General features: G+C 65.8%; 1 protein-coding gene across 2 annotated transcripts; it reads right to left on the bottom strand.

The window, feature by feature from the left end:
* Positions 1-12: 12 nt before the first annotated feature.
* On the bottom strand, positions 13-23,062 carry AP3B2 (adaptor related protein complex 3 subunit beta 2). Of its 2 annotated transcripts, none has more exons than XM_037509937.2 (26): positions 22,839-23,062; positions 17,429-17,504; positions 17,241-17,315; positions 16,913-17,008; positions 13,431-13,591; positions 13,107-13,173; positions 12,834-13,016; positions 12,460-12,743; positions 12,151-12,205; positions 11,864-11,935; positions 10,590-10,652; positions 10,179-10,311; positions 9,841-9,950; positions 9,172-9,348; positions 6,876-7,062; positions 6,136-6,254; positions 5,690-5,798; positions 5,238-5,361; positions 4,700-4,883; positions 4,523-4,583; positions 4,117-4,223; positions 3,703-3,931; positions 3,238-3,322; positions 2,952-3,049; positions 515-653; positions 13-433 (listed from the first exon to the last, which is right to left on the bottom strand). In XM_037509937.2, the coding sequence occupies exons 1-26, from the start codon at positions 22,949-22,951 to the stop codon at positions 283-285; spliced, it is 3,258 nt and encodes a 1,085-aa protein (XP_037365834.1). In that variant the 5' UTR covers positions 22,952-23,062; the 3' UTR covers positions 13-282. The 2 variants fall into 2 exon arrangements, with proteins under 2 accessions (XP_037365834.1, XP_037365835.1); XM_037509938.1 differs by lacking the exon at positions 22,839-23,062 and adding an exon at positions 20,312-20,421.
* Positions 23,063-26,516: the final 3,454 nt, after the last annotated feature.

Here is a 26,516-nt window from a genome sequence, read left to right on the forward strand (position 1 = left end):
TTTGAGTAGCCCTCCCCCAGCCCACTCCCGACAGAACCGGAGGGAGGACAGGTGCGCCAGAATCGGGGAGAAGGCCTTTTATTGAGGTTTTGCTCCATCACCAGCTACACGGAGCCATCGGGGCGGGAGGGAGCAGTGGTCGCCTCCCTCTCTAGGAAATGAGGGGGCGGGGGGCGGGGATGAGGGATGCCATGTGCAGAGGAGTCTGATGACAGGGAGGGACTCAGGCTAACAGCCCGATGTCCTGGGGAGGGCCGGGGCACACAGGGCGCGTGCTGGGCCTCACTGGGTCAGCGCCTGTACCACGTCCTTCACCAACATGGTGCCGATCACCATCTTCTCGCTGTTGACAGTCAGCTGGGCCGCACCGGCGGGCCGTGCATCGAGGGTCAGCAGCACCAGGCTGCCACTGGTCAGTGTCCTCCCTGCAAACCTGAGAGGGGAGAGGAAGGGCTCGGGCCTGGGTCCGGGCCCCCGAGAGCCCCTCCCAGCCAAGTCCCGCAGGGCCTCGCACCTGTACTCATCGGCCGCCCCGCTGGGGACACGGCCCAGGTTGGCGGTGGCGGTCACTTTCAGCACCACGGCGTGGTCGCCCCGGCAGGCGTCCGGCAGCGTGAGCTTCTCCGTGATCTCGTTCATGCCGGTCAGCTTGCCTAGGGCAGAGGTCACAGTGAGGGCAGAGGTGGCGTGGGGGCCACGAGCCCCCGCCCCAAGGCCCCAGCTGGGCAGCTTGGAATCCCCGCAGTGTCCTGGGGAGGGCCCCGTGGCTCTCGGACCCAGCCCGCCCTCAGGAGGCCTCTGCCAGCCTCCGTCTTCCCCCGCTGGTCACTGGTTGACCTAAGACTGATTTGTCAACCAGCTGCACCAGCACCGCCTGGGGGCCCAAGCGGCCTTTGGTCTGGCCTGGGCGGTCTTCCCACCACCTCCCTCGAAGCTCCTGGAGCGGAGTCCTCGCAGAGATCGCTGATGGCGCGGCCACTTCTGGCCAAAGTGCAGGTCCTCCCCAGCCAGGCCAGAGACCACACTCGGCCCTCAGCCTTGACGCCTAATCCGCCCGCAAGTGGCAGGGCTCCTGAGGCCCCTGGCGCCCACAGCCCCCCAGATCCCCTAGCCCTGCAGCACGGACCCCTCCACCTGCTCACTTGCTCTGGGCCAGCATGTGAGCCCCTCACAGCCCCCCCGCCCCTCGCCCCATCCCCCTGGGCACTGCCGACCCTCCTCTGTTGCCACCACCCTCCATTCCCAGCCAGGGCATTTCTGCCAGCGCCGGAGTCTCTCCCCACGCCAGTCCTCACTGGAAGCGAGAGCCGCCTCGGGCCTGCGCCCCTTCTCCCCATTCACAGCCAGTCCTCCCTGGAGGACTCTGCTCCCTCGAGCCCTGGTCTCCTTCAACCCACAGTAGGTGGCCTCAGCGCCCCCTTCACCAAGTCTGATGCCAGCGGCAGCCCCTTCCCACCAAACCTGACGCTCATCCTGGCCCGCGGACGGCTCATCCGCCCTCCTCCGTCTCTGGGCTTTGCCCGTTTTTGTGCCTTCTCTTGTCCTCCCTCCTCTCCCCCCTCGGGACACCAGGTTTTCCTCCAGGAAGGCCCCTGCATCTCTCGTCCCTGCCCGCTCTCCAGGGTGGCCTCACTCGCATGCGCCCGCAATCGCCACCTCGAGGCTCGTGACTCCAGCCTGCAAGCGTCTCCTGGGCACAGACCTACATTGTCAGCTGCACGCGGGGCACCCCTGACTTTCCCAGACGCGCCGCAACGCCTGCTTCTCCCAAGCCAGCCTGGGCCGCTCTGCTCCCGCCCAACCCTCCTTCTCTGCCCCAGACCAAGGGCCGAGCCCAGCCCACCACCTGCCCGGCCCTCCAGGTTTCTCTACTTTTAAGTGTTGGGGGAAAACAACAGAAGATGATCAGCATTGCATGAGGTGAAAATGACATGAAATTCAACCTCAGGTGTCCGAGAATAAAATCATAGTGGAACCCGGCCACACCCGTTCCTCCTGAGCATCGCCTTGCATTTGCCACGAACCTCCCTCAGCAGCACCCGTGGCTGTTTTTATACAACAGCGGGGTTGAGCTATCGCCACAGATACTTCGTGGCCCAAGCCTTAAACATGTGCTCAAGGCCCATTCCAGGAGAGGGCCGTGGCCTGGCCCCGGCGGAGGGCACGGCCACTCACAGCGACCTGCCCGCTGGAACCCCAGCGCCAGTTCCTGCCCTTCCCCGCCGCCTCCTCAGGGCAGCTGCCAGGCGACCCTCTTCCTCGAGCCCCACCCCAGCCTCTCCTTCCCGGCGCCGCCGCAGCGCTCATCCTGGTCTCCCCGCTGGGACTCGGCCGCAGAAATCAGGCCGAGGTCAACACCCAGTGAGCAGCAGGGCCAGGACGCACGGCCGGGACTCCCGGAGCCCTCTCTTCTCCACTCGGCTGCCCCTGTCCCGGCAGCAAGTACCCCAGTGCCAACCCTAGCTGGGGGTGCTGCTTTCCTCTCCCTGAAGCAGAGGTCTGAACCTGGCCCCTGCCCCCTCAAAGCCGCAGGGTCGCCTGCGCTGCTAGGAAAATGAAGTCACCGTCCCCTCTCAGTGATACCCCGTCACCTCTGCGGCCCCTTCGGGACTGGACTCCTTAGCATGGCATTCAAGGCTTCCAGAAACCTTATTTTCAGCTTCGTTCTCATCGCCCCCTTGAGCTAACTAGATTTCCAAGCGCAGAACCAAAGCGCTCCTCCCGTCCCTGTAAACTCCCACCGACACCTGCTGTGACAGTCCCCCGAGCTGCGACGGCCTGTACCTCTGCCTGGCTGCGTGTCAGCTCTCGCCAAAGCTTCCCTGAAGGGTCAGCTTCCGAGAAACCGTGAAGTCTCCCTGCCTGAAGTTGCGGAGGCTCCTCCGGCATCACCGGAGCCCAGGGCAGGCGCTGAGCCCCTTCTGCCCACCGCCCCCGCCGCCAGCACTTACCCTGCTCCTTCTTGAACTCGTTCTCACTCAGGAACACGGGGGCCATGAGCTCCCCGACGGGCGGCTGAATGGAGACGTAGAACTGTCGGGTCTGGGTGCTGGGAAGGGTCGGGAGGCAGAGGGGCAGGAAGTGAGGCCAGAGTCTCTCCCCAACTTTGTCTGGAGATGGGGCTCAAAGACCAGAGGGCTGGAATGGCATTCCCCTCGCCCACCACCTCCAGCTCCGGGAATCGCCTTGGCCCTGCCTTGCCCGAGCCCCCTCCCACCCCACCCCGTAGCCGCATACCACAGCTGGAAGTTGGCCGCCTGGGTGGAGTCACAGAAATTAATGCCCATCACAGCAGTGGCAGATTCTCCAGGTGCCAGGGACTCTGCATGGTGTGAGGTGGGGGACGGGGGAGAGGTACCATCACCGGGCAGGTCTGGAACCCAGGCCCATTCTCCAACCCACTGCCAGCTGTGCGCTGCGGGCCCTGAGGCCCACTCCTGGTTTCCCCCCAAATCTAAACTCCCTCCCCCTCCCACTGTTGAAGTCGGTTCTGAAACAACCAAGGCCTGTACCTTCCGCCTCGGCACCTCCTGCCCTGACGGGGACTCACTCATGTGCCAGTCTACCTTGTCTGCCGGGGCCTGGGTCACACGGGATGCCATCTCTGGGCCCCCCGTCCAGTCCCCGGCCTGAGGCCACGAAGGCATCCGCAACCCTTTGCCCAGGGTCCTCCCTCCCCACCCTTCCAAGGCTCTTCCGCACCGATTTCAGGAAATTCCTGGATGCTGATGCCAGCAGGCAGCTTGGGGGTGCCCAAGTGCAGGCCCTTGACGGGGTTATCCGAGCTGTTGGAGAAGTGGAGGAGCACAGACACCATGTGCGGGTCCCCGGGGAACGGCTGGCGGCTGAAGGTGTAGTCCACGGCCAGCCCCTCACCAGCCACGCGGTGCAGCAGCTCCTGCCTCCCAACTCCCGAGGCTGGACTCAGCGGCTAGACAGGAGGCGGGAGGAAGTGTGGGTGTAGACAAGGGGAGAGCCTGACTCAGCCGCTGGGGCACCCAGCAAGGGGGACTCAAAGCTGTCTCCTCCACGCCCCACCCCGCAAATCCACACCACGGGAGGCCGCGGACATGCGTTCTTGCCCCAGCCCAGCCCCGCCCCTCCCCAGCCACTCACCGAGGGCACCAAGGGGGAGTCTGTGAGCGTCAGGCCCTCCAGATCGGCAGCCAGACTGGTGGACACAACTGCAGGGGGCGACACAGGCTGGACGCTGGGCGGGGTGACTGTGGGGTGGACGAGGAGGACTGGGGTGAGAGAGGAAGTGGCGCTGGCTGGCGCTGAGCGGGGGCCTGCCGCTCGGGGAACCGGCGGTTCAGCACCACGGACAGCGAGCGGGCGCGGGGCGTCCCGGTGGACACCGGCTCTTGCCCCCAAGCCCGCACGCCTGGAGGTGGTCGCAGGCCTGAAGATGCGTCCTGCCTGCCTCCCCATCCCAGTCCCTGAGGACCCCCGTGCAGGGCGCTCGTGAACCTCCCAGGTCCCGTGCCCCAGGCCCTGCCCCATGACGCCTGGTCGCACTCACAGTCCTCCAGGTCCAGCAAGGAGACCTCCTTGGCAGCGGGGGCGCCTTTGCTACTGGGCGGCTGGAAGAGAGGGGTGGGGTGTGGGTGTGGGTGTGGGAAGAGACCTCCCGCTCGGGGTGGGGTGGGGTCCGCTCCGCCACCCAGGCCCGGCCCAGAGGTCTCCCCAAGGCCCTCACCGTTTTCTTCCTCCAGGAGGCAGGTTCCGCCCGCTCCTCCTCGGACTGCGAGGTCGTCTCAGACTCTGAGGAGCTGCTGCTGGAGTCACTGCCCTCGTCCGAGGACGAGCCGCCGCCCCGCCCCTCTGGCACCTTCTTCCTCTTCTTCGCCTTCTTCTTCTCACCTTCCTCGTCGCTCTGCTCACTAGAAAGAGGGGCAAGCTGGGGTCAGGTCTAGCCTGGACACCCCTCTTGCCTCACAGAAGAGCAGGAGAAGCCCTGAAAAGTGGGAGAGGGCGGGGAGTCTGGGCGCCTGTGCTTGGGTCCAGGGAGAGTTTTAAGCGTCTCTGCTCAAACTCCAGACCCCAGGATGCTGTCCCAGGAAGCAGCAGGCCTGGCCTCACGACCTCCTGCAGCCCCCCAAATCTCCCATTGCTGGGTTGGCCAGGGGATTATGGCCCCTCACACCCAGCTCCCGGGAGGTTCGGGGGCTCTCAGAAGGCTGCCTAAACCTGAGTGTTAGCCCATCTTCTCAGGGGGACCCCTGAGACCCCCTTACCTCTCACTGCTCCTCCCTTTCTCCTCGTCCTCATCCTGGTCTTCATTATCTGACTCGCTGCTGGCCTCCCCAGAGCCGCTGTCACTGCTACTCTTACTGTCCGACTCGCTCTCAGACTCGGGGTCTGTGGAGGGATGGGCTCAGGCCTCCTCCTCGGTGCAGCCCCGGGTCAGAGCGGGTACACTGGACAACCAGCTTCAGACTCAGCACTGAGCCCCCAGCTCTGGTCCCCGCCCCAGGTGCCAACTGGACCAACCGAGACATCCATGCGCCTGTGTGGCCAGAGCTGCACACAGCAGGCGTGCACCCCTAGACACACACACAGGTGCACGCAGCAGGTGTACATCCATACACACACACCCCACACCCAGGCGCACACGCACACACACCCACATGCGCTGCCATAGGGCAGCACAGGGCAGGCGCACAGCCCAGCCCTGCCACCCCCTCACCGCTGTCTGCAGACTCGGTGGGGCCTGACTCGCCCTCAGAGTCTGAGTAGAAGGGTTTCTCCTTCTCCTTCCTCTTCTCCCGACTGGAGCACTTGGTCCATTCGGGCACCTGGAGATCGGGGTTCGGGGGTGTCACCAAATCATGGCTGGGCCTTCTTCCCACCCCCCACCTCCAGCCCTAGCTGGTCTTGTCCCCAAGAGCAAACAGCGGAGGGGGGGGGGAAGAGCACAATCATGGGGGAGGGGCCCTGTCAAATCAGGCATGGGGTGCACACAGGGGGTGCAGTGCAGGGTTGGGGGCACGGCACACAGCACACAGGGACCTCGGTATATTCGCCCAACAGGCCCACGTGGGTCTCAATAAGGGAGAGATCTTCTTCCTGCATGTGGGGAGGTGTCAGGGGGCTCCCTGCCATCCTGCCCCCCATAATGCGGCCCCCGCTGACCTCCACATTGCGCACAGATGGGTCTGGGGCCTCCTCTGGCCAGTCCGGGAGCTCCTGGTAGCCCGTGGCCTTGGCGTTGAGCAGGTGGGACAGTGAACCCAGCTGGAAGTGGTCCCGATCTGGAGGCAGGGTTGGGGGTAAGGCAGGTGGGAACCTGTGGGTGCCACTTCCTGGAACGGCAGATGGCGACTCCGGGCAAGACTCCCCAGGGGTAGATTTCTCTGCTGGCTTCCTGCCCAGCTCCCGCTTGGGCCCACATGCTGGAAGAAGGTCCTCCAGCTGCACAGAGCAGGCTGAGGGGTGGGGCGGGCGCCACAGTGGTGGGCAGGGGAGCAGACATAGGGGGTGGGGGATGGGAGCAGGGGTGATCTATAGGGGGTGCAAGGAGGAGGAACTGCAGAGGGCAAGCGGCTGAGAGGGGGTAGGGTGGAGGTCAGCCAGCGGACACTGTGGGGGGGCCGCTGGCCAGGACGTGAGATGGGCTTGTCTTCCGGGATCACAGGCACCCCAAGCTGGGGTCCTTGGCTTTTAAAACCTTGCTCGGGGAGGTGGCTGGAGGGGCCAGGAGCAGTCCGAGCCGGGAAGGCAGACACCAGGCTGGCATGCTGGGGTAGCTGTACAGGAGAGGGGTGAGGGGGTGCAGGGGCAGCCCAGAGCCCAGCTAAGCCTGGGATCTGGGGGTACAGGGTCCGGAGGGGTGTCCTGGCCTGTCCCTCCCCAACCCCACGGAAGGCCCCCACCTTTGAAGGAGGACTCCAGGACGGGGGCTGGTTTGGGAGCCAGGAAGAGCTTCTTGGCGTGGCGGCTGAGGGTGCCCCCCTGCTCCGAGGGCACGATCAGCTGGCGGGTGAAGCGAGCTCGGTCGCGGATGTCGTAGTTCTGGTCGTACTTGGCCAGACTCAGCACGTACTGGGTCAGCAGCTTGGTCTGGGAGACAACAGCGGGTGGGCAGTGGCAGAAAGGGTGGGGACCCAGGAACCAGATTTTTTGAGCTGACAACCCACGGCCCCCCATTAGGACCGGCTGCCCCACCCAACCTTCCCAGACTCGCCTCCTCGCCCCTCCCAGACCCCAGCACTGGCAACGGCCTTGGGCCGGGAGGGCGCCCTCTCACCTCCACCCTCTGGCCCGGCGCTGCTTCCCTCCTCAGGTCAGAGCCCCCAAGGGCCCTTCCAGCACAGCATCACTGCCCCACTGCCCACCTCACAGGTGAGCCCGCCTGGCCCTGACGCCCCGGGGATGCCAGCGCAGCGGACTGCATCCCAGACCTGCCCCTCCCTTGGCCAGTCACTACCAGGGTATCCTGACCACGTCCACTACCAGGGGCTGCCGAGCCCCCCACAGAGCCTGCAGCACACACGGCCCCGCCCTGGCTGGCCGATCACCCTCTCCCTCCCCCGGGGCCTTGCCCTTTCCTGGAAAGCAGCATTCAGGGCTTGGCTCCACCTGCCCCCTGGCCTGGATGCATGTCAACGAGCACCAGGAGAAGCCACTGGTCTCACTGCACAGCAGCCGTGGAAACGGCCTGGGTGTCCAGCGGCAGGGAGGGGATAAGGAAGGCGTGGGCTCTCCAGAGTGGAATACGACGCAGCTATGAGGAAAGAACTCTTGCCATCTGGGGGGAGCTCAGGGCATTGTGCTCGGTGAAATAAGTCAGGAGAAACACGGGAGCCAGCGGGCGTCCCTCACGCGCAGGATAAAGACACGAAACAAAGGCACAGACAGCACTAAGCCCAGCACCCCCAGAAATGTGCTGCAGAATTGAGGCTGACCAGAGGGGGGTGGCGGCAGAGGGGAGGGAGGAGGGGAGAGGGTGCCCAGACTGCAGGGGATTAGGGCGCTGCACTGGTGAAGCGGTGAGAACCTACCCCCTAAATCACGCTGCGGTGTCGTAAACCAGAATCATTCAGTAAACACTGAAATAAATACTTGAATAAGCAAACAAACAAATGAACATACAAGTAAAAGCAGGGGCGGGTGGAGGGGCGAGCCCCCCAGCTATCACAGCTCCCCGAGGCAGGCGCCTTCCCGGTGGCTCATCGCCCTGCGGGCAGAGCCTGGCGGCCTCTGAGCGACCCTGTGTCCTCCAGCCCAGAAAGCGCCCCCCATGACACTGAGGCCACAGGGCCAGGCCCTCCCTGCTTCCGGGCGGCCTGCCCCGGCTGGGCACGCCTGACCGAGTCCAGCCCACGACGGCCCTGCCTCCCCGGTCGGTCCCGGAGCCCACAGGGCCCGCCGGGGTGGAACAAGCACAAGGCTCCTATCCACGCTCCCGCCGGGCGGCCAAGCGGCCACCCGGCCGGTGGGGGCGTCAGTGCCCAGGGCAGGCTCCGTGCAGCCGCCTATGTGGATGTGTTGCCCCAGGCGCTGGCCGACTTCTTCTGTGAAGGGCCGGAGAACACCCGCCTCGGAGGACCCTGGCACAGCCGCAGCGCTGCGGTCAGGGAGGGTCAGCCTGCGCGAAGGGGGCTGAGTCCGACGAAACCGCGGGGACTCCAGCGGCCTCTCGCCATGCCCTGGCCGGCTTAACCCGGGGGGCTGGAGGTGGGCCGGGCGCTGTGGCCCCGCACAGGGAAGAGCTCCGTGCGTTCCATGTCATGCTGAGGGGGCTTCCTGGAACCATCTTTGGCTGCTGGACACTCAGCTTCCGACAGCCTGCCGGCCCTCCAGGAGAGCCGCACACTCGGCGGCGGGGGATCCCTCTCCACCTCTCACCGCAGGAACCACAGTGGCACCAGCACCACCCAGCCTGAGCAGACGGGCCCTCCTGTCCCTGAGCCAACCTCCAAGCTCGGGAGCACAGGCCACACCTGCTGGACATGCCCTCGGTCCGGCCCCACAGTGTCCCAACGATGCAGTGTCCGCGGGAGGGGCTCTCCCCCAGAGCCACCATCCCTCCCGGGCCCCGGGCCCCAAGCAGCCACAGACACCAGGGTAGCAGCTGACCGGGGGGCAGGCTGCCGGGGCTGGGTGTCACCCGCAGGAGGCTGCCCGGCGGTCCTGGGGGCCGGTCTCAGATGGAACTGCTGATCTCACCTGCTTAGAGTTGGTCAGGTAGAGCTTGGCCGCCAGGTTGATGACCTGCAGCTTGACGATGTCCTCCTCCGCCGTGAAGGACTTGGCCATCTTTCGCAGGACGTCGGGCGCCATCTTGGGCACGTGCTCGCAGTACTCCCCGATTAGCCAGAGGATGCTGGCGCGGGCCATGGGCACCTGCAGGTGAGGGGGCAGGACGGGGTGCTACCTCCCCCCACACTGAGGACCTTTGGAAATGGGGGTGGAGGCCAGCGGAGGGAGAGCCGAGGGGGCCACCCACTGGGCAGCGGCCCCACTTCCTTGGGGCTCATGAGCACGGGCGGGGTCTGCAGCCTGACGTCAGCACCCTCGGCACCCTCAGAGCTGGACACGGATGGAGGCCACGCTCCCTTCCTGGGCCCTCTAAGTGCCCAGCTTGACGGTGTCAACTTGCAGTGCAAGGACAAAACCAGGCCTCGCCAGGCGGCCGCTCCTGGCAGGAACTTTGGGCCAAACACGAGTGAAGGGACAGGCCATGGGACAGGGCCCCACAGGGAAGCAGGGAGGGTGGCCAGTCGTGGCACAGGGCCGCATCTGCCCCTCCACTCTGAAGGGCTTCCAGGGCAGGTCTGGAAGGTGTGAGTGTGTTTTGTGAGGGCCGGGGGGGGTCTTCAACGACCGGGTCTGTACCTGGATGCTGTCCGTGAGCTTGGCCAGGTGCTTAATGATCTCACCATGCTGGGCCGGCTGCATCTGCAGCAGCTTCTTAATGACCACCACGGACTCAGCCACCACGAGCTCTAGAGGGGCATGGACCCGGGTCAGCAGGTGGCAGGGCACACCCGTGGAGCCCCCAGACTCAGCTCTCCTCCCCCCAGGGCCCTCAGAATGGGGGGATGCTGGACCCCGATCGAGGCAGGCAGACGGAGGCGCACGAGTTGCCCGGCCACATGGGGCCTGCCGGCCAGAGCCGTGTGCACAGGTGGACACACACGGGTCCCCCCCATGGGACCCCGACACCCACTGACCATCACGGTTGGACAGCAGCTGCACCAGGCCGTTGAGGCAGGTGTCACGGACCCGGCCGATGTTCGTCGCGCAGCGGCCAATGGCCTGGATCGTGGCCGCCACAAAGTCCTTGTCCACACTGCGGATGTAGGTCTGTGGACACCAGACAGCGCCCACAGGCAGTGAGCCCTCGGTGAGGCCGCAGGTTGGGGGTGACCTGCCAGGAGGCCGCCCCCTCACTCTATGACTCATCATGCAGGGGTGACACTCACCCCTCCCAGCTTCTTCCAGGCCCAAAGCCAGCAGGGGCGTCGGGAGGGGCCCCCAAGGAAGCTTCTGCAGCTTTGGGTGTACAGAGCAGACCTGACCCACCAGGGCGATGCTCAGGACGCCCTGGGCCCCCAGACCCTGGTGGAAGCCACCAGCCTTACCTGGAACTCCCGCAGGACAGTGGGGATGTTGGTTTCGTTGGCCAGGTTGGTCAGCACTTCCAGCTGCGGGGGCAGAAGGGCGGTGGGTTCTGTGCTCTCACTGCCCTTCATCCCAAACCCACGCCACCGCCCAGCAGGAAGCCTCCGGCCGCCTGCCACTCCCTGACTGGCGAGCTCTGGAAACCGGTTCATGCTGGAGGTTTACCAGCCGAGCAGACCCCCGACAGACACCCTGGGGTCCTTGCAGCTCCTGCTGATTTCAGAACAGAGGATCTCTGACCTCTGACCGCTGTCCGCCCCTGACCTCCCACGGCTCGCCCTCCACGCCCCAGCCACACGGACTGCCTGTCACACCCTCCCGCTCAGGACTCCGCATGCTCCTGTGCCTGCACGTGCCTAGAGACCCCGCGCCCCTGTCAGCCTCAGCACAGCCCCCCTGCGCGACCAGACCAGGGCCAAGCTCGTCACACACGCAGGCCTCTCGTCCAGCAGGGGGCTGGGTCCAGGGTCCCTGTGCGCAAATGCCTTACGGAAACCACACGGCATCTGCCGGCGACGTAGGCGTTCTGCAGATGCTTAACTTCTAGATTTAAATACAACACGGACTGGGCAACGCAGGAGCCGTGCAAAGGGTCACGCTGCGTCTTTGAAGAGACACTCACCCCTCCCAGCTGCTTCCCGGCCCGAAGCCAGCAGGGGTGTAGGGAAGGGCCCCCACGGTAGTTTGGCAGCAGCCCCAGGCCTAACACGCTCCCAACTGTGGTTGGCGGGACCGGAGCACAGACGCTCAGGCGCGGGGCTGGCTACTGCACAGGTGCATTTCTGCGTGTTTTCCTCCCCTCAGTGGGCAGCGAGCTCTGCCAGGGCAGGGTCTCTGAGATCCAGCTGTGTGGCTGACACAGGCCCCAGCTGAGTGTGGGAGTGAGGGGCAGGGGGTGGGGTGGCGGGGGAGACAGAGCCCGCAGTGGGGACGGCGTGGATTTTGAGCTCGGGGTAGCTCCTGGCCTTCCTGAGTCCACGCTGGTGTCAACTGCGGTGATGGGCCCTTCTGGGTGGTTCCCAGGAGCCTGTCTCCAGGGTGGCCGAGGCAGGTGTATACAGCAGGCCGGGGCGGGGCAGCTCCCTGCGTGCCCCCTCCCTGCACTCGCCTGGCTGCTGGGCAGACACTTCCTGCCCGGGCCCGGGCCCCTGAGGTGGGCAGGCAGGGGTGCTCAGGGGGGAATCTGAGTAGGGGTGGGGAGGGGCAGAGCCACTGTGGCTCCTTCCTGACTCACCTTGAGGATCTTGATCTGGGTGGGGTCGGTGGACCTGATGTAGAAGCTCTTCAAGTAAGGCTCGAACATGCCCTGCGCAGAGACAGCCCCGCTGCACCCCGCCCGGCCTCTGCCGTGCCCCTCCCAGTCCTGCGTCCTCAAGCCTTTCCGCCCAGGCTTTCTTCACGGGTTTCCCCCCCTCAGTCGGCTGCCCTTGGGGTCTCCCATTCGCCAGCCCCAGCAGCCAAGGTGGCCCCCAAGCTGCCCTCCCAGCGCCCCGCAGCCAGCCAGCAGCCGTGTCAGCTCACCCGGCGCTTGATGGACATGGTGGCCACGTTCTGGAGCACCACATACTGCACCTCGCTGTGGGGAGGGCGCACAGGTTCCTGGACCCGCCGGCTGGGGCCGGGGCGGTGGGGAGGGAGGTGGGCCGCATAGGGAGGAGGAGGGGACCGTGGGGGGAGGGCGCCCGCAGGGGCAGGCCAGCCTGGGGTCGCACAGGGTGGGCCAGACTGGGGAGTCAGATGGTCTCGTGGGTCGCAGGGCCCGGATATGCGCGACGGGGGTGGGGTCCAGGCAGGCCCTCTGGGCCGGGCCGGGCCCAGGCAGGCGCGCACCTGTGGCTGCGCAGCAAGCGCACGAGCGCCTTGGCGATGACGCCCACCTCGGCCTTGGGCGCCAGGTGGAAGTAGAGCTGCGCCACCGCCATGACCACGGCCGCGCTGCGGCTCTGCAGCAGGGGCTTGGTGTTGCGCAGCAGCAGCCGGTGGTCCGGGTCCATGATGTAAGGCTTCCGTGCGGGCAGCGCCGGGATGGCCGCCGCCTCCGACCCGGGGCCCTTGGCCTCGTCCTCCTCCGAGCCGTAGAAGGCCTTCTCGGGGTTCTCCTCCAGCAGGGACTCCTGGAGGGGAGGCGCAGCGTGGGCGCCTCCTCCAGCGTGGGCGCCTCCTCCCGGCAGCCCACCCGCGGCGGGCCCTCTGCGCCCACTCACGTTCTGGGTGGGGCTGAGGAACTGCGTGCGGGCGTAGCGCGTGAGCATGCTGATGATGACCACCTGCCCCCACTCCTCCACGTCGATGAGCAGGTTGCAGAGCTTGCGGTAGTTCTTGTGGATCAGGTCGATGCGCTCCGGGCAGACCTCCTCGAAGGCCATCACCACGCTGCCCGCCACCAGCTGGGGCCGAGAGGACCCGCGATGAGCCGCAGGGCAGCAGGGGCTCTGCTGGGCACCTCTCCCCCACCCACCCCGGGTGTCCCTGTGCACCGTGGTCTTGTCCGCCAGGAGCTTCTCGATAACCTCTATCAGCTGATCCTTCTGGTCCGAGTCCAGACTGGGGGAGAGATGATTGAGAGGGGTGTGCCCTTCCCCCCAAATCTGCCAGAGCTGTGTCACCTCTTGCACCCCACCCTATTTATACAAAGGTGGGCTCCCCCTCCTCTGCTGTCATCCATCTCTGCAGATCCCTCAAGCTGTATTAAACCATCTGGAGAGTGGGGCAGAGGCAGCCTGCAGGCGTGGGAGAAGCAGGCCTGGCTGAGGGACCCTCCCAGGCATTGGGAGGTGGTGGGCGGGGGCAGGGCTGGCTACCTGTAGAGTTTGGGGATGGCGTGGGCAGCTGTTTTCCGCACATAGGGTGACATGTCCGAGGCAGCCTCCTTGATGGCCAGCATCATGATGGGCACAATGATGGGCACACGGATGCTGGAGAGGACGCGGAGGGCACTGGCACGAATCAGCTGGTTGGGGTCCTAAGGCAGAGGCGGAGGCAGAGCCACGCAGGCACCAGGTGACCACCGGAGAGGCCACACCTGGGGAATTCACTGTCCCTGCAAGTACCACCTCTCACTTCCCACCTCCTGCGCTGTGTGGGCCGCCTCATAGCACAGCCTCTGGACCCTGCAGGACCTAACACCTGAACGGGTGTGGCAAAGGGCAGCTTCAGGGGAGCCAAAGCGTTCAGAACCCCTAGAGCTCCTGGACACCTCCTCTTCCTTAGGAGCCAGGGCCTGTGTGTTTACGCCCAAGGTGGCTGCACTGGTCTCCCTCCATCACCATCATCACCGTCATCACACTTCTCTCTCCCACGGCCTCCAAGCCCCCTCTACTTCCTCCACGTCCACTGTGTTTAAGGAAGAACAGGCGTGGAGGCCCTGGGCTCTGCACACGCCTGAGGCGCGCACGGCCCTGGTGACCCGTGGCCCTGGGGGCATCTCCCTGTCACCAGCAGCGGCAGCGACGAGAGCAGCCCTAAATCACTGCCAGTCCTTGAGCGGGGTGGACAGTGGAGGACTCTGGAGAAGCAGGGGCGCCACCCAGGTCCTCCACCCGGAGAAAGGGAAGCCCCACATTGCAGGTGAAAACGATGGTGACCCCGGCCACACTCTGGAACTGACTTTTAAACGGACGATTTAAATGGTCTTATTTAATCAGCAGGAGCCTGTATTTTCTTGGACTGAAAACGTGCCACATCAGCTGCTAAAACCTATTTTCCTCTGTAAAAAGAAAAAATCCATTTCATTTGGAAATAACTGGACTCATAGAAGTTACCCCCCAAATCCTATTTTCCTTTCTGATGGGGCAGCTGAGCTGGTAGCTGCTAATACTGTGTGTGTGGATCGCAGCAGCGGGAGTCTCATGCCCCGCGTTATTTGCATTTCACCAGGCCCTGCCTTTCTGATGTAAGCATTTTAAGGGCCAAACTCATTTCTATTTTATCTTTTATCTCCACATCCCTACAGTCCTTTGCACTCGAAGTTTGTTAAAAAAAAAAGGAACCAAAACTGCTTTACTTTTGAGTAACATCCCTGTCTGCTGACTGTCTAGATAGGGGGATCCAAAAGGTGGTAAAACGTTGTCCTTGGGAAGGTTTATTAGCAGGTGGGGTCAAATGGGAAACAGGGTGTGCCGTGGCCCCGCAGTCTTTGCCCCAGTGGGGACAGCTTCTGGGTGTCTTGATGGAAGATGGAAAATCAGAAGGGACAAAATTAAGATTTGGAATCCTCTAGACTTGGCGCCTATGCTAAACCAGTAAGATGAAACCTAAGAGGGCTTCCTGGGGACTCAAGGGGCCTCACGCACAAGGACAGGGTGACGGGAGGCCTCGATTATCCCCTTACCCCCTGGAGGTCTGTCTGAATCTGCTGCTGAGCAAGGACACAGCAGAGGCTGATGAAGGGCAGGGAGAACCCTGGATGGAAATGAGTGGTTCCCGTGGACAGGAGAGCCCCCCAACCACCAAGAAGAACATGAATTCAGATATATATATATATATATATATATATATGTATAGGCAGATAGATAGATAGATAGATAGATAGATAGATAGATAGATAGATAGATAGATAGAGTTATCACACGCACACACGAAACCACCCCGCGCTGCCTGGACTGCGGAAACCAGCAGTCAGGGAACAGGCGCGCGCATGCGCAGGGGCAAGGAGCCACTGTGAGGGCCTGGGCTGGGGGACGCGTCCCGCCTCCGGCTGGGAGCACAGGTGCTCCTTATCCTTCCTGCCTTCTGTGGCCTGAAGCAGATCCTTAAAAATGACAGCCATGGGGGTTGCCACACAATGACACAAAACAGCTGTTCTGAGATGGAGCGAGCGCCTGGCCCAGCAGCGAGGTCTCTGTCCCGCCCGGCGCTTGTTGGGCCTTTGCAGAAATAAAACATGCGTGGGTGCGCCCCGCCTGCCCTCCGACGGCTGCCTCGAGGGCCGGGGTGCCAGTCCCAGCGCTCTGAAAGCGGACCCCGTCATCTGGCGCCTACTTAATGGACAGGTTGCTGACTTCTGGGGGCCCTTCTCATCTCCAGCTGCCACCGGGGGCTTCTGGGTGACCCACACAGCCGCTGGCCATGAGCCAGCAACAGGAGGCGCCTGCTGACCGCCTGACAGACCCTGCGGCCCAGTCCCCAAGGCTGTGGGTGACCCCAGCTCAGACCGCTTCCTGCTGACCCTGTAATGCCCCTACGCCCCTACAGCCTCGGCTCTGTCGCTTTGACGTGGCCCCCAATCGTGGGCCCCTTTCTCGAAAATGCTTTCCTGCCTGATTGTTACTGGCTGGAGGCCGCTGTTTGCAGCCCTTTCATGCAGGGTGGGACCACAGCGGACGGCATAGACTGCAGGGAGCTCGAGGCGTAGGCCAGTTCTCAGGAATGCGCTAACCTGACTCAACCCAGAGGCCGGGCCCAGACAGACCCTTAGGCTTCAACTTTTTTTTTAAAAAGGAGGCCTCCCTGCTGGCCGCGGAATGAAGGTGGGGCCCGGCACAGGGGCCAGATGGACCAGGCTGAGCCCGATGTGGGCAGCAGCCTGCACCGTCTGCTGGACGTGAGGGGCGGGCAGCGCTGGGGAGCCTGCTCTTGCGGTCCGAAGTAAACGTGTGGGAAGAGCAGTGAGTTCGTGGTTTTGCTGGGAACAGAGGCACAAGGTGAGAGGTGGAGGGCAGGACGAGCCTCCTAGCCTGGCCGGAACCTCTCCCGGTGGAGGCCACCAGCAAGCCCCGATGTGCAAAAGCAGAGGTCAGCACAGGGCGGGCAGCCCCTCTGCCACGGACGTGAGCCTGCCCAGCCCTCCCTCCTCAGCGTCTGCTCTGCTGCCCCGGGCATGGGCTCACGGGACACATGGCCGCGCCCTTCCCGGCTGGGGTCAGCCTTGTGGGTTTTGTCCTGGTGGAGCTCACTGGCTTTCAACAAGCCCCTTGTCCTCCTCCCCGTTCCAGGGGAGGGGCAGCAAGGTCCCCATCCCCTCCAGACCCGGGGCAGGTGTCAGGCAGCAGCTCCCCTCACGCTACCCTGTCCTAGGGAGCGGGCTCCTGTCCAGCTGCCGGCCACAGTCCTTCGCCCCAGCAGGGGCGTGGGCGCGGGGCCCCTCACTGAGCAGACACTCACCGCATCTCTCCTGCCCCTTCCGAGCTGGCCTCCCCGCTCTGGGGGCCTGGCTGGGCCCATCCCCACCCAATGTTAGGTAGGTGGGAGGGGGCTCCAGGACCTGCCCCCCACCCCATGCTCTAGCCCTCTCTTGCCCACCCGGAACAGCGCCAGCCCAGCGAGGCAGACGGGCACCGCTGACCTTGAGGCCGCGCTGGAAGGTGGAGATGGACAGCAGGGCCAGGTCTTGCTGCTCCTCGGCGTAGCGCACCAAGTACACGTACACAAGCTTCTTCACCTGGGGGTGCAGGTGCCTCAGGGGCGCTGCCCCTCCCCACAAGGTGTCCCCTGCCGGCTGGGTTCCCGGGGCCACATTCCTCCCTGGGGACAGCACCCCAAGGGCACCCAGTCCTTTGCACTGACCCCCTTGAGTTTAGGGGCGTGGAGACAGGTCTTCCCCCAGACCAGCTGGGGTCCCCACGCTGTGCCCCTGCCTAGCGCCGTCCCCGTGGGGACGAGGAACCCCTCACCTCTATGTTCTTGCAGGCCACGTTCTTTACCACGGCGGGGAACAGGTCCGAGGCATTCTTGCCGCGGGCGATCATCTGGGGAGCAGCGGGGCGTGGGGGGCAGCGTTTACTAGGGGAAGGTCCACAGGATCCAAGAACACTGCCCTGACACCTGGCCCCTCCCCAAGGCAGCCCCCTGCCCTCCTCACCGCCACAATCCTCTTCATGGCCTCCAGCTTGAGGGAGTCCTTGTTGGTGTCCAGCATCTCCTTGAGGTCATCGTGCCTGAAGGGGGGAGGGGTCAGCTGAATGGGGGGGAGAAGGGGTCTAGAGGGAAGTGGGGGGGCAGGGAGGCTCAGGCAGGGCTGCTGGGAGGGGAGAGGCTACAGCACCGGGTCAGGAGAGCGCCTGGGCAGCCAGCGTGAGGGGCGGGCTGCGTCCCCCTCAAAGGGGATGTGCCGATGCCCCACCCCCTAGTGCCCAAGACGGCGGCCAGCGGTACCGCGGTTGTGACTGTCCAGATGAGGCGACACTGGACAGGTGGGGTGGGGCCTCATCACCCATGGTGCTCTGAGGTGGGGCGTGAGGACAGGAGCCACGGGACACCCCCCCCCCGGGGCAGGTGCAGGTGGACAGGCGATCCACATGCCAGGAATGCCACCAGGAAGGGGCAGGGCTGGAGCCCGCAGGCTGCCGGGGACACCAGGGACGCGGAGCCGGTGGGTGGGCAAGGCGTGGACAGAGCAGAGGAGCCTGGATCCGGGGCCAGCCTGAGTGTGTTCCCAGGTGTCAGCCCACTGAGTCAGCCGGGCTGGACAGTCCCACCTACATCACAGTGGCCTCGCCACAAAGGCCAGACCTGCCGCCCACACTCCACCGTCACTCAGGACGCCCAGGACCCTATCGGGAGAGACAAGCTCTTGAGTAAGTGGCCCCCTGCACTTGGCCAAGCACTGACAGCCCCTGGGCCAAACCCAGACTCCAAAGACCACTGATGAGAAACACCCCACGGCCCCAGGGGAAAACAGGGCACCAGAGGCCCTGGGGGCATCGCACCAGCGCCTGAGTGGGTCCAGGCTGGACGGCCCGCCCCGCACACCTGCTCGCCCCGCACACCGGCTCACGCAGACGACACACCACGTGCGTCCAGTGGTCACATTTTTTTTTTTCGGACAATTAAAAAAATATTTTTAAATATCAAGAAGGAAGGAGAAACATTGATCCTCAAGGTCACTCAACCGTAAGTTCCGACGGCTACGCCTGACTTCTCACCTTCGCCTGTAAAAACTAACAAGACGAGACAGCCGCGCAGGGCGGCGGGCGGGCACAGACGCCGGGTGGGCGCAGAGGAGGCCCCGCTACCTTGGAGGCGTCCTCCCTGCACACTTGAGTAGCGCGGGCGCCTCTGGGACAGAGGGGCTGGCTGTCAGGGACAGGACGAGCTGTCCAGCTGCACACGGACCTGAAATTCCCTGAACCAGGGGCACCCACTCCTCTCCCAGGCCGAGCTGGGTGCAGACGCACCTCGACACTCCAGACAGACCCGCGGCTGTGCTGGGACAGACACGGGTGGCGCGTGCAGCTGGGTCTGGGCGGCGGGAGGCACGGGCACCGCCTTCCTCGACACACACGCCCTCCCGCACCCCGGGGTCCTCTGACATACACCCATCGTGGAGCTCACATCTCCAGACCAGCACCCCGCCACCCCCGCCAAACACTAGCACCACTGAGATGGGCCACGGACCCTCCCACCAGACCCGGCCGCAACGCACATTCGCTTGCTTCCCCGAATGTGCACCTCGGACAGTGCACCCCGGACAGACACATCACAAACCAGAGAGTACACCCCAGACATGTTATACCCCAGAAACATTGCACCCCCAGACACATCACACCCTCAGACACACCTACACCCCCAAAACCACACTGACACCTCCCACAGACACACACAATCCACACAAACCCACAAAAACTCCTGCAGACACATCACCGCGGCCCCCACCGTCATAGACACATCCCACAAACCCACGCTCCACACAAGCCCACATATACCGACGATACAAATGCACCTCACACACATCCCTGCAGACACCCACAAACACATACACACCCCAGACACGTCCTCACCACTGGCCCTGTGCACCCACACTCTCATCTGCACACGCCCCCAACTGCCCAACCCTGGCAACACACGGGACACACCTGTCCCCCCACACGCCACACACACGCCCCATGCACACCCTCAGATCCCCCCAACATTGTGGAATAAAACTTGGTCACTCCAGCTTCACTCATGAAGAGCCACCTCCACGGCCGATCTGAGATTCCTGGGGAGCCTTGGGCTTCCCCATCAGATCCCTCAGCCCCAGCCCTGATCCCCCAGGGCGGGTGAGGGCTGCACTGGGAGCCCGGCTTCGCCTTCACACCTGGGTGTCCTCACCACACCCACAGCTGCCACAGCCCCGTGTCAGATGCACACCCACCCCCGCCCCAAGCCCATGGGGACGGGCAGGCAGGGCAGGGCGCACAGGAGGCAGCGCCAGCAGGGGTGTCGGAGGCATGGGCAGCAGTTCCTGGGGACCACCCTGCTCCCTCGTCCTCACCCACCAGCTCTCATCCTGAGAGGGAGCCGGGAGGAGAGGCGGCCACAGATCCTTGTCTCTGGCCAGATCCCCTTACACCCTCTGCCCTGAGACTCGGCTGGGGGGAGGGGGGACGGGATGGGGGCGGTGAACGAGCAGGTGAATAGGCCTCTGGGGGTCGGTCATGCCCACCGCCCCCCGGACCCACCTTGCTCCCACGCCTCACCCAAGTTCCCGTCTGCGAGCTGGGAGGGCCCAGCCAGAGGGCTTTATCCGGCCCCCAAACCTCACCGCCCTGCCAGGCCTGGGGCAGAAAGAGGCCAAGGGGCCTCAACCCTCAAATCAGTACTTTACTAGCTCCCTCCACCCCAAAACCTCAACTCCCCCACTCACACACAGTCCCCGCCACCCCCTCCTGCCTGGACCCGAACGCCCGCCTGCCCGCCCGCCCGTCCTCTGCCAGGGCAGCAGCTGCCCACGTCGGGGGCCTGGGAGGTGGGCCCCGCGTACCGCAGAGGCTGGCTCTGGCCCTGGCCGGGCTCTGGGCAGGGGCCTTCTAGGGGTCCTTCGGGGGCTGTGTCTTCCTCTGGGGCCTGCAGCCACCGGAGTTCCTCGGGCTGCAGGGCCTGGTACCAGGGTGGGGGCCCGCCTTCGGGGGTCAGCACAGGGCTGGCCGCCTCCTCGTCAGCTCTGCAGGCCCCTCGGGCCCCTGGCCTCACCACGGCCCCGGGAGCTGCAGGAATCGCTGCATGGGCCACCAGGTCCTGCTCCAGATGGGCCGGAGCCGACCAGGGCCTGGATACCTGCGCTATCACCAGGGCCGCCCGCCTGGAAACCGGACACTGGCAGGGAGGGGAGCTCTGGTTTCCTCCGGCTGCTGCGGGGCTGGAGGGGAGGAGGGCGGGCACTGGGGAACCCGCCAACCCCTCCTCCAGGCAGGGCAGGGGGCGCAGGAGCCGACCTAGAGGAGGCGAGGGCTGCCTGGGACGGGCGCCTCCTCAGCCTGAGGGTCCTCTAGAGCCTGTGTCTTCCAGAGCCAGTCCCTCGGCTCTCTCCGCGCAGCCTTCTCTGCCCCCCCAGCTCTCCCCTCCCCGGCCCTCTGCCCCCAGGCAGGCAGCGGGAGTAGCGCCACCCACAGCACCCCCTGCAGCTTCACTACCAGCTTCTCACAGACAATAAAAGGCTGAGACAAGATCCCTGCGCCTCAGCTCCGCCCACCCTCCTGCCTCCCCGCCCGGGGCAGGGCTGCGCCTCCCAAGCTCCGCGCTCCGCCCTCCCAGCCCTGGGGCTCCGTGCCACCCCGCTCGGCCTCAGCCCCTCTCAGTCTCCCCTCCTGCCCTCTGAGTTACGCTTGCCCGCTGAGCCCCTACCCTGCAACACACAGGAGCCCGCCGCCGCGGCCCTGCACCCACGTTCTCTGGGGCGGCTCCTTCCCTCCCTGTTCCAGGCAAACTTCCTGGAAGCAAATCCCCACTCCCCGCGTGTCCCTACTGTTATTATTTGACATTTATTATTATTCCCTGTGTTTCGCCTCCTTTTTTGCTGCTCTCTTCTCTTTGCTTGCTGTGGGCCCCCAGAATCTGGGGGTGAGGAGGAGGGTCAAGGCGTCGGGCAGCAGAGGCCCAGCGCAGACGCCGCCTAGACGGGCAGATGAACGTGGAGCATCTCAACGCCGGGCGGGGGGAGGCCTCACGGCGGCCACACCCGAGCTCCCTGTGGGTCGCCCAGCCAGCTTTTCTGTGTGCTTTGAGATATCCACAGTAGAACATCGAGGGGCCCTGCCCCCCTTCTCCAGGCTCTGCGGGACGGGCCCTCCTTGTTGGCCTCACCGCGCTTGGCGTGGACACCACCGACTGCCTCCTCCTTCCCGGACCCACTTTTATTTTCCTTCTGCCTCTTGGTTTACTCTTTCCCAGTCCGGGACCCCCTCCTCCCTGGCTCTGGCCACCCCGGAGGTGCGAGTGCTCAGGGCTCTCCGCGGGGCCCTCGTGACCTCCCAGGCTCCCCCCAGCTCGCTGCCTCTGTGGCTCTGCCGGGGGCGCGGGCTCCCTGCAGCCCAAGCCCAGGCACGACCAGCGAGGCCTGAATGCCCCACGGGCCTACAGCCTCCAGGCCCGACCCTGGGCTCGACTTTATTTCCCACACATTTGCAACATCTGTTTCCAGAGCACGAGATGGCACGGCCCCTACCGGCTCCACCTGGTTTCAATAACCAACCACCTGAGCGTCACCCTGGTCCTCTTCCTGCCGCTTCTTCTCACCCTGACCCCCAGTTAATCATCAGGGCTGCAGCTTCTGCCCCAGCAGCCCTCAATCCCTCCCGCATGCAGGCCGCCAGTGAGCACCCAGCCTGAGTGACCTCACTTGGCTCTGGCCCAGCCAGCCCACGGCAGCCCCTGCTCGCAGTGTGCCCGGACGCTTCTAACATGCAGCTGGGAGAGCCGCACCCCCTAGGCGCCCCACCCTCCCCTCTGAGCACCCCAGCGGCCCCTCCCCCACCTTGGCACCCCGCGCTCACCGCCGGGGTCCTGGGCCTGCGTGGAGACAGAGCACAGCACGCCCGGCCCCTGCGGGCCCTCCCGCCCTCTTGCCCGCTGCCCCGCGCCTCCTCTGACCCTCTGGGGCACCCCCGCCCCTGAAGCACCGCCCACCCCTGGGCGCTCCCTCCAGCGCAACCCGGGCACAGACCGGCCCCTGCCCACGGCCCGGGAGCCCCTGACGCCTGCTGGGTCAGCGCGAGGAGACCCGCGTGAGGGACGGGGGGGGGGGGGCTCAGGCGGGGCTCAGGCGGGGGGGGCTCAGGCGGGGGGGGCTCAGGCGGGGGGGGGCTCAGGCGGGGTCGCCGCGGGGCGGGGACGCGGCGGGGGCCAGGCGGGCCTGGAGGCCTGCGCCCCCCCCCCCCGCTGACCCGGGCCCCGCGCGCTGCTCGGGGTCCACGCCGGGGCGCGAGACGGCGGCCCCCGGCACCCCCCGCCCCCGCCCCCGCCCCCGCCCCCGCCCGGGCCGGGCGCTGTCCGTGGTGCCGCGGCCGCCTCACCGCTTGTAGTCGGACGAGAAGATGCCGCCGCTCGCCGGGTCGTGGCCGTACTCGGGCTCCCCGGGGCCGGCGGAGCCGCCCTTGTCCTCGCCGTAGGCGGGCGCGGCCGACATGGGGCGCGGGCTTCGCGGGGAGACGCCGGGGCCGCGGGTGGGGGTGCGGGCGCAGGCCGCGGGTGCGGGCGCGGGGTGCGGGCCGCGGGCGGGCGCGGGTGCGGCTGCGGGGCGCGGGGTGCAGGCCGCGGGCGGGCGCGGGGTGCGGGTGGGGGTGCGGGGTGCAGGCCGCGGGCCGAGCTGATCGTCAATCAGGGCCGCGCGCTCGGGTCTTAAAGGCGCCGCGCCCGGGGCGTGTCCGCGGGGGGCGGGGAAGCCGCGGCCCCGCCCCAGCCCCGGGAAGCCCCCGGGAAAGCCCCCCCTCCCCGCCGGGAGGTTCCGGCCCTGCAAAGGGACTCGCTGCACCCCTGGGCGCCGGGGCCGCGGGAGGCCGCTGGGCTGCCGGTGGGACAAGGCTCCAGGGGTTCGGTGGCCTCCCCCCTCCTCAGACCGCCTGGCTCCGTGGACGGCTGCAGGGGCGCGCCACCCCGGACGGCAGCGCGCCGGCTCCCCGCTGCGGGGGGAGGGGCGGGGTGGAACAGAACGCTGTGCCCCAAGACTGGAGACCCGCGCTGACACCAGGACACCCCCTCCCCTCCCCACACCCCGGCCGTGGCGAGCCCTGGGCAGAGCCGACGGAGGGAGGGTGACCCTGAATTCAGCTTTGGAAAATCGTTTAATGATCGCGTGTGCGCCCGCGTGCCACCCGGGGGGGTGTGCGGGCTCCTGGTCCACGGTCAAGTCCACGTCCACCCGCCCCTGGCAAGGGAAGGAACGCGAAGAGGCCAGGTGAGGGTCTGGCGGACCCCAGGGCTCTTGCACCCTGAGGCCTCCAGCTCAGCTCCCAGACCGTCCCCAGGAAAGCTGCAGCCTGCAGGGGACAGAGGTGGGACTGCAGCTGGGCCGAGGCTGGGGCATCAGAAGGGGTCCCCCCCCAGGATCATGGCAGGAGGTGCGGGCCTGTTGGAGGGGAGGAGTCCACAGTGCGGTCTTGACCTGCCTCTAGGGCAACATCCGTGGGCTTGGGTGGGAATGGGTGTGGCCCAGAAGGTGGTCTGGAGGGCCTGGGGGTTATGGGATTGCCTGTGGGGACTGAGCAGGAGTTGGGGGGGGGCGCCTGGGCTTGGAGGTTGGTAAGCTGGAGTAAGGATCTGCGGTGGTCTCTGCCAGGGGGCCTCGCAGGGGTTCACAGGAGGGGAGCCCCACGGCAGGCCCAGCGTGTTTTGGGCTGGGTCTGCCAGAGTAAAGGGGATCTTGAGGTTAAGGACGTGGCTGGGGTGCAAGGGGAGGCTAGCTGGCTCCGGAAGTGGGGTTGTGCGTGGGTAGCCGAGGGGCACTCACCCAGCTCTTATCTCTGTAGGGAGTCCTCGGGATCCAGCTCCAGCAGGCGCGGTGCCAAGCGCGCGCAGTTGCTGCGCACGGGGTGGTAGGTGGGCGGGTCGGCCTCCATGGCCTCCCGAACCCGGCACTGCAGCGCCACGCGGTCCACGCCGCCGCGTCTACGCAGCACGCGCCACAGCGAGCGTGAGCGCAGCAGAGGGCGCTGGCCCTTTGGATCCACGCCTTCACAGGAGCCCAGAAAAGCGTGGGGCGCATGCCCACCCGGATCCTTGCCTGCCAGATGGCGGGGTGGGTGCAGATTAGAGCAGGGCCCAGATATTGTGACCCCAGCTTCGTGGTGAGTCCACACCCCCTCTCCGGACACCTGGAGGCCCGGCGCCCACACCCAGGATGCCCCAGTGCCCATCTCCGGACGCGCGCACCCCCATCTTGCTCCCTCGGTGGGAGCCCATGTTTCTGCGGAGCTGCTCACCCTCAAAGTGGATGCTCTCCCCCTGGCCGCGGTACATGCCCACATGGGCCCCGAGCCAGCGGCCTGAGGGGGACATCAGCCGCAACAGGAAGAGGTGCCCCAGCTCAGGCTCACCGCCACCCAGCTCCACTGCCTCGAAGTGCTGGCCCAGGAAAGCCTCGGAGAGGAAGAATTTCAGGGTGCTGGCTGCCCCCGTCGGCGCCTGGGAGAGAGGGACCAGCCTGCAGGCCCTTGCGCAGGGCGGATCTAGGAGCTGTGTCAGGCTGATGGCCCTCTAGGCCCGCCCAGAGCTCAGGGGGCCCAAGGTGAATGTGTCCCCTCCTGGCCCCGCTCCCGCCACCGTGGGCTGAGGGACAGCACGGACAAATCAGGCCGAGTGCCCTTAGTGGCCAGCGGTCGGAGGTTTCTTCTCGTCTTAGAGCCTGCGGCTGTCTCTCCTCCCTCCCCTCCCCCACCGGCGCCCATCCCGTCATTTCCTGGCCATTTCCTGGAGGCAACTCCAGGGGCTCCTCAGGGTACCTGGGTGGCGCAGAAGACCTGAAGAAACAGAGAAAGCCGGTGAGATGCGGACTGCGCAGGCACCCCGCAGGCCTGAGTGCAGGAAGACCCCCAGCCCAGCCCCAGGCAAGTGGACCGGCCACCACGGGCGGCCCTGGCCTGTCACCACCTGTCCTCTCAAGGGAGGGAGGAGCCGGGGCTCCTGTCTTTCCAGGGGAAGGAGCGCTTAGGGCCTCACTCCGCTGCCGAGTCTGAGCTTTGGCTTGGGGGGGGGGGCATGGGCACTGAGCTCCCCGGGAGCTGGCAGGGGACCCGGCCCGGCCCAGGTCTCTGTCTGTTGGGAGGGGATGGCTCCCTCTGGCTCGGGTGGGCTGGGTCTCTGCTCCTGCTCCCTCCCCTCCTGGCCCCCTCTGGAGTCCCTGCGTGTAACTGGCTCGTTTTCCCAGGCTGGGCGCTGGGGAAGGCCTGAAGGCCGACTCACCCCGCCTGGCCTGAGACGTTCCAGGTTCCAAGATAGAAACCTCCTGTGCTGGGGACCCAGGAAGGCTAGGACAGCTGCTCCCCCCCCCTCGACCCAGGAGACCACAGGGAAGAGCCACTCATGCGAATGCCCTGGGCTCTTCACAGCCCCTGGGAGGGGAGGGCACCTGGGCTGCTGCTTTGCACCCCCAAACCACTGGGTCACTGCTGTGGGAGAAGGTGGAAGGTCCTGGCCCCGCGGGCAGCAGACACCCACTTGGGGAGAGGAAAAGCCAAGCGGGGGGCTTCTGCTCCAGTTACCCTGGACGTGAAGCTCATCTAGGGAGGAAAAAACCAGTGGTGACCAGTGGTGACCGGGCAGCCAGGGCGGCAGGGGCGCCCAGGCCGTGTGTCGCGGGGGCCTGTCTGCGGGCTGTGGTGTGGCGGCCCTGGGGCTGCCGCGACACTGCACAGGGGGCCCGGAGAGCAGTGTCCCGGGGACAGCGTCCATCCGGGTGCCCGCCTCTCTGTGGGGCCGGTGAACGAGCCACTTCCTGCCCCCCCCCCAACTTCTTACTCTGTGAAAGGGGAAGACCAAGGCCCGGAGGCCTTCCTGAGGCCCTGATAGGGCGGGTCAGGGAGGGGCAGGATTGGCTTATCTTGGGCTTCTGGGGTGACTGGGTGGGGAGAATGAGTCTCTTTCAGCTGAGGAGAACAATGGGTCCTCAGAGGCTAAAGGCCTCCCTGTGACCCCCGCCCCAGAACTCCCTGGGAACCACCCAGCCAGAAAGGCCCTGGGGAGCCTTCCCGGCCTAA

The sequence above is a fragment of the Talpa occidentalis genome, unplaced genomic scaffold (assembly GCF_014898055.3).
Source record: "Talpa occidentalis isolate TD23 unplaced genomic scaffold, MPIMG_talOcc4v2.1 talOcc4.14, whole genome shotgun sequence".
NCBI classification, from domain to species: Eukaryota; Metazoa; Chordata; class Mammalia; order Eulipotyphla; family Talpidae; genus Talpa; species Talpa occidentalis.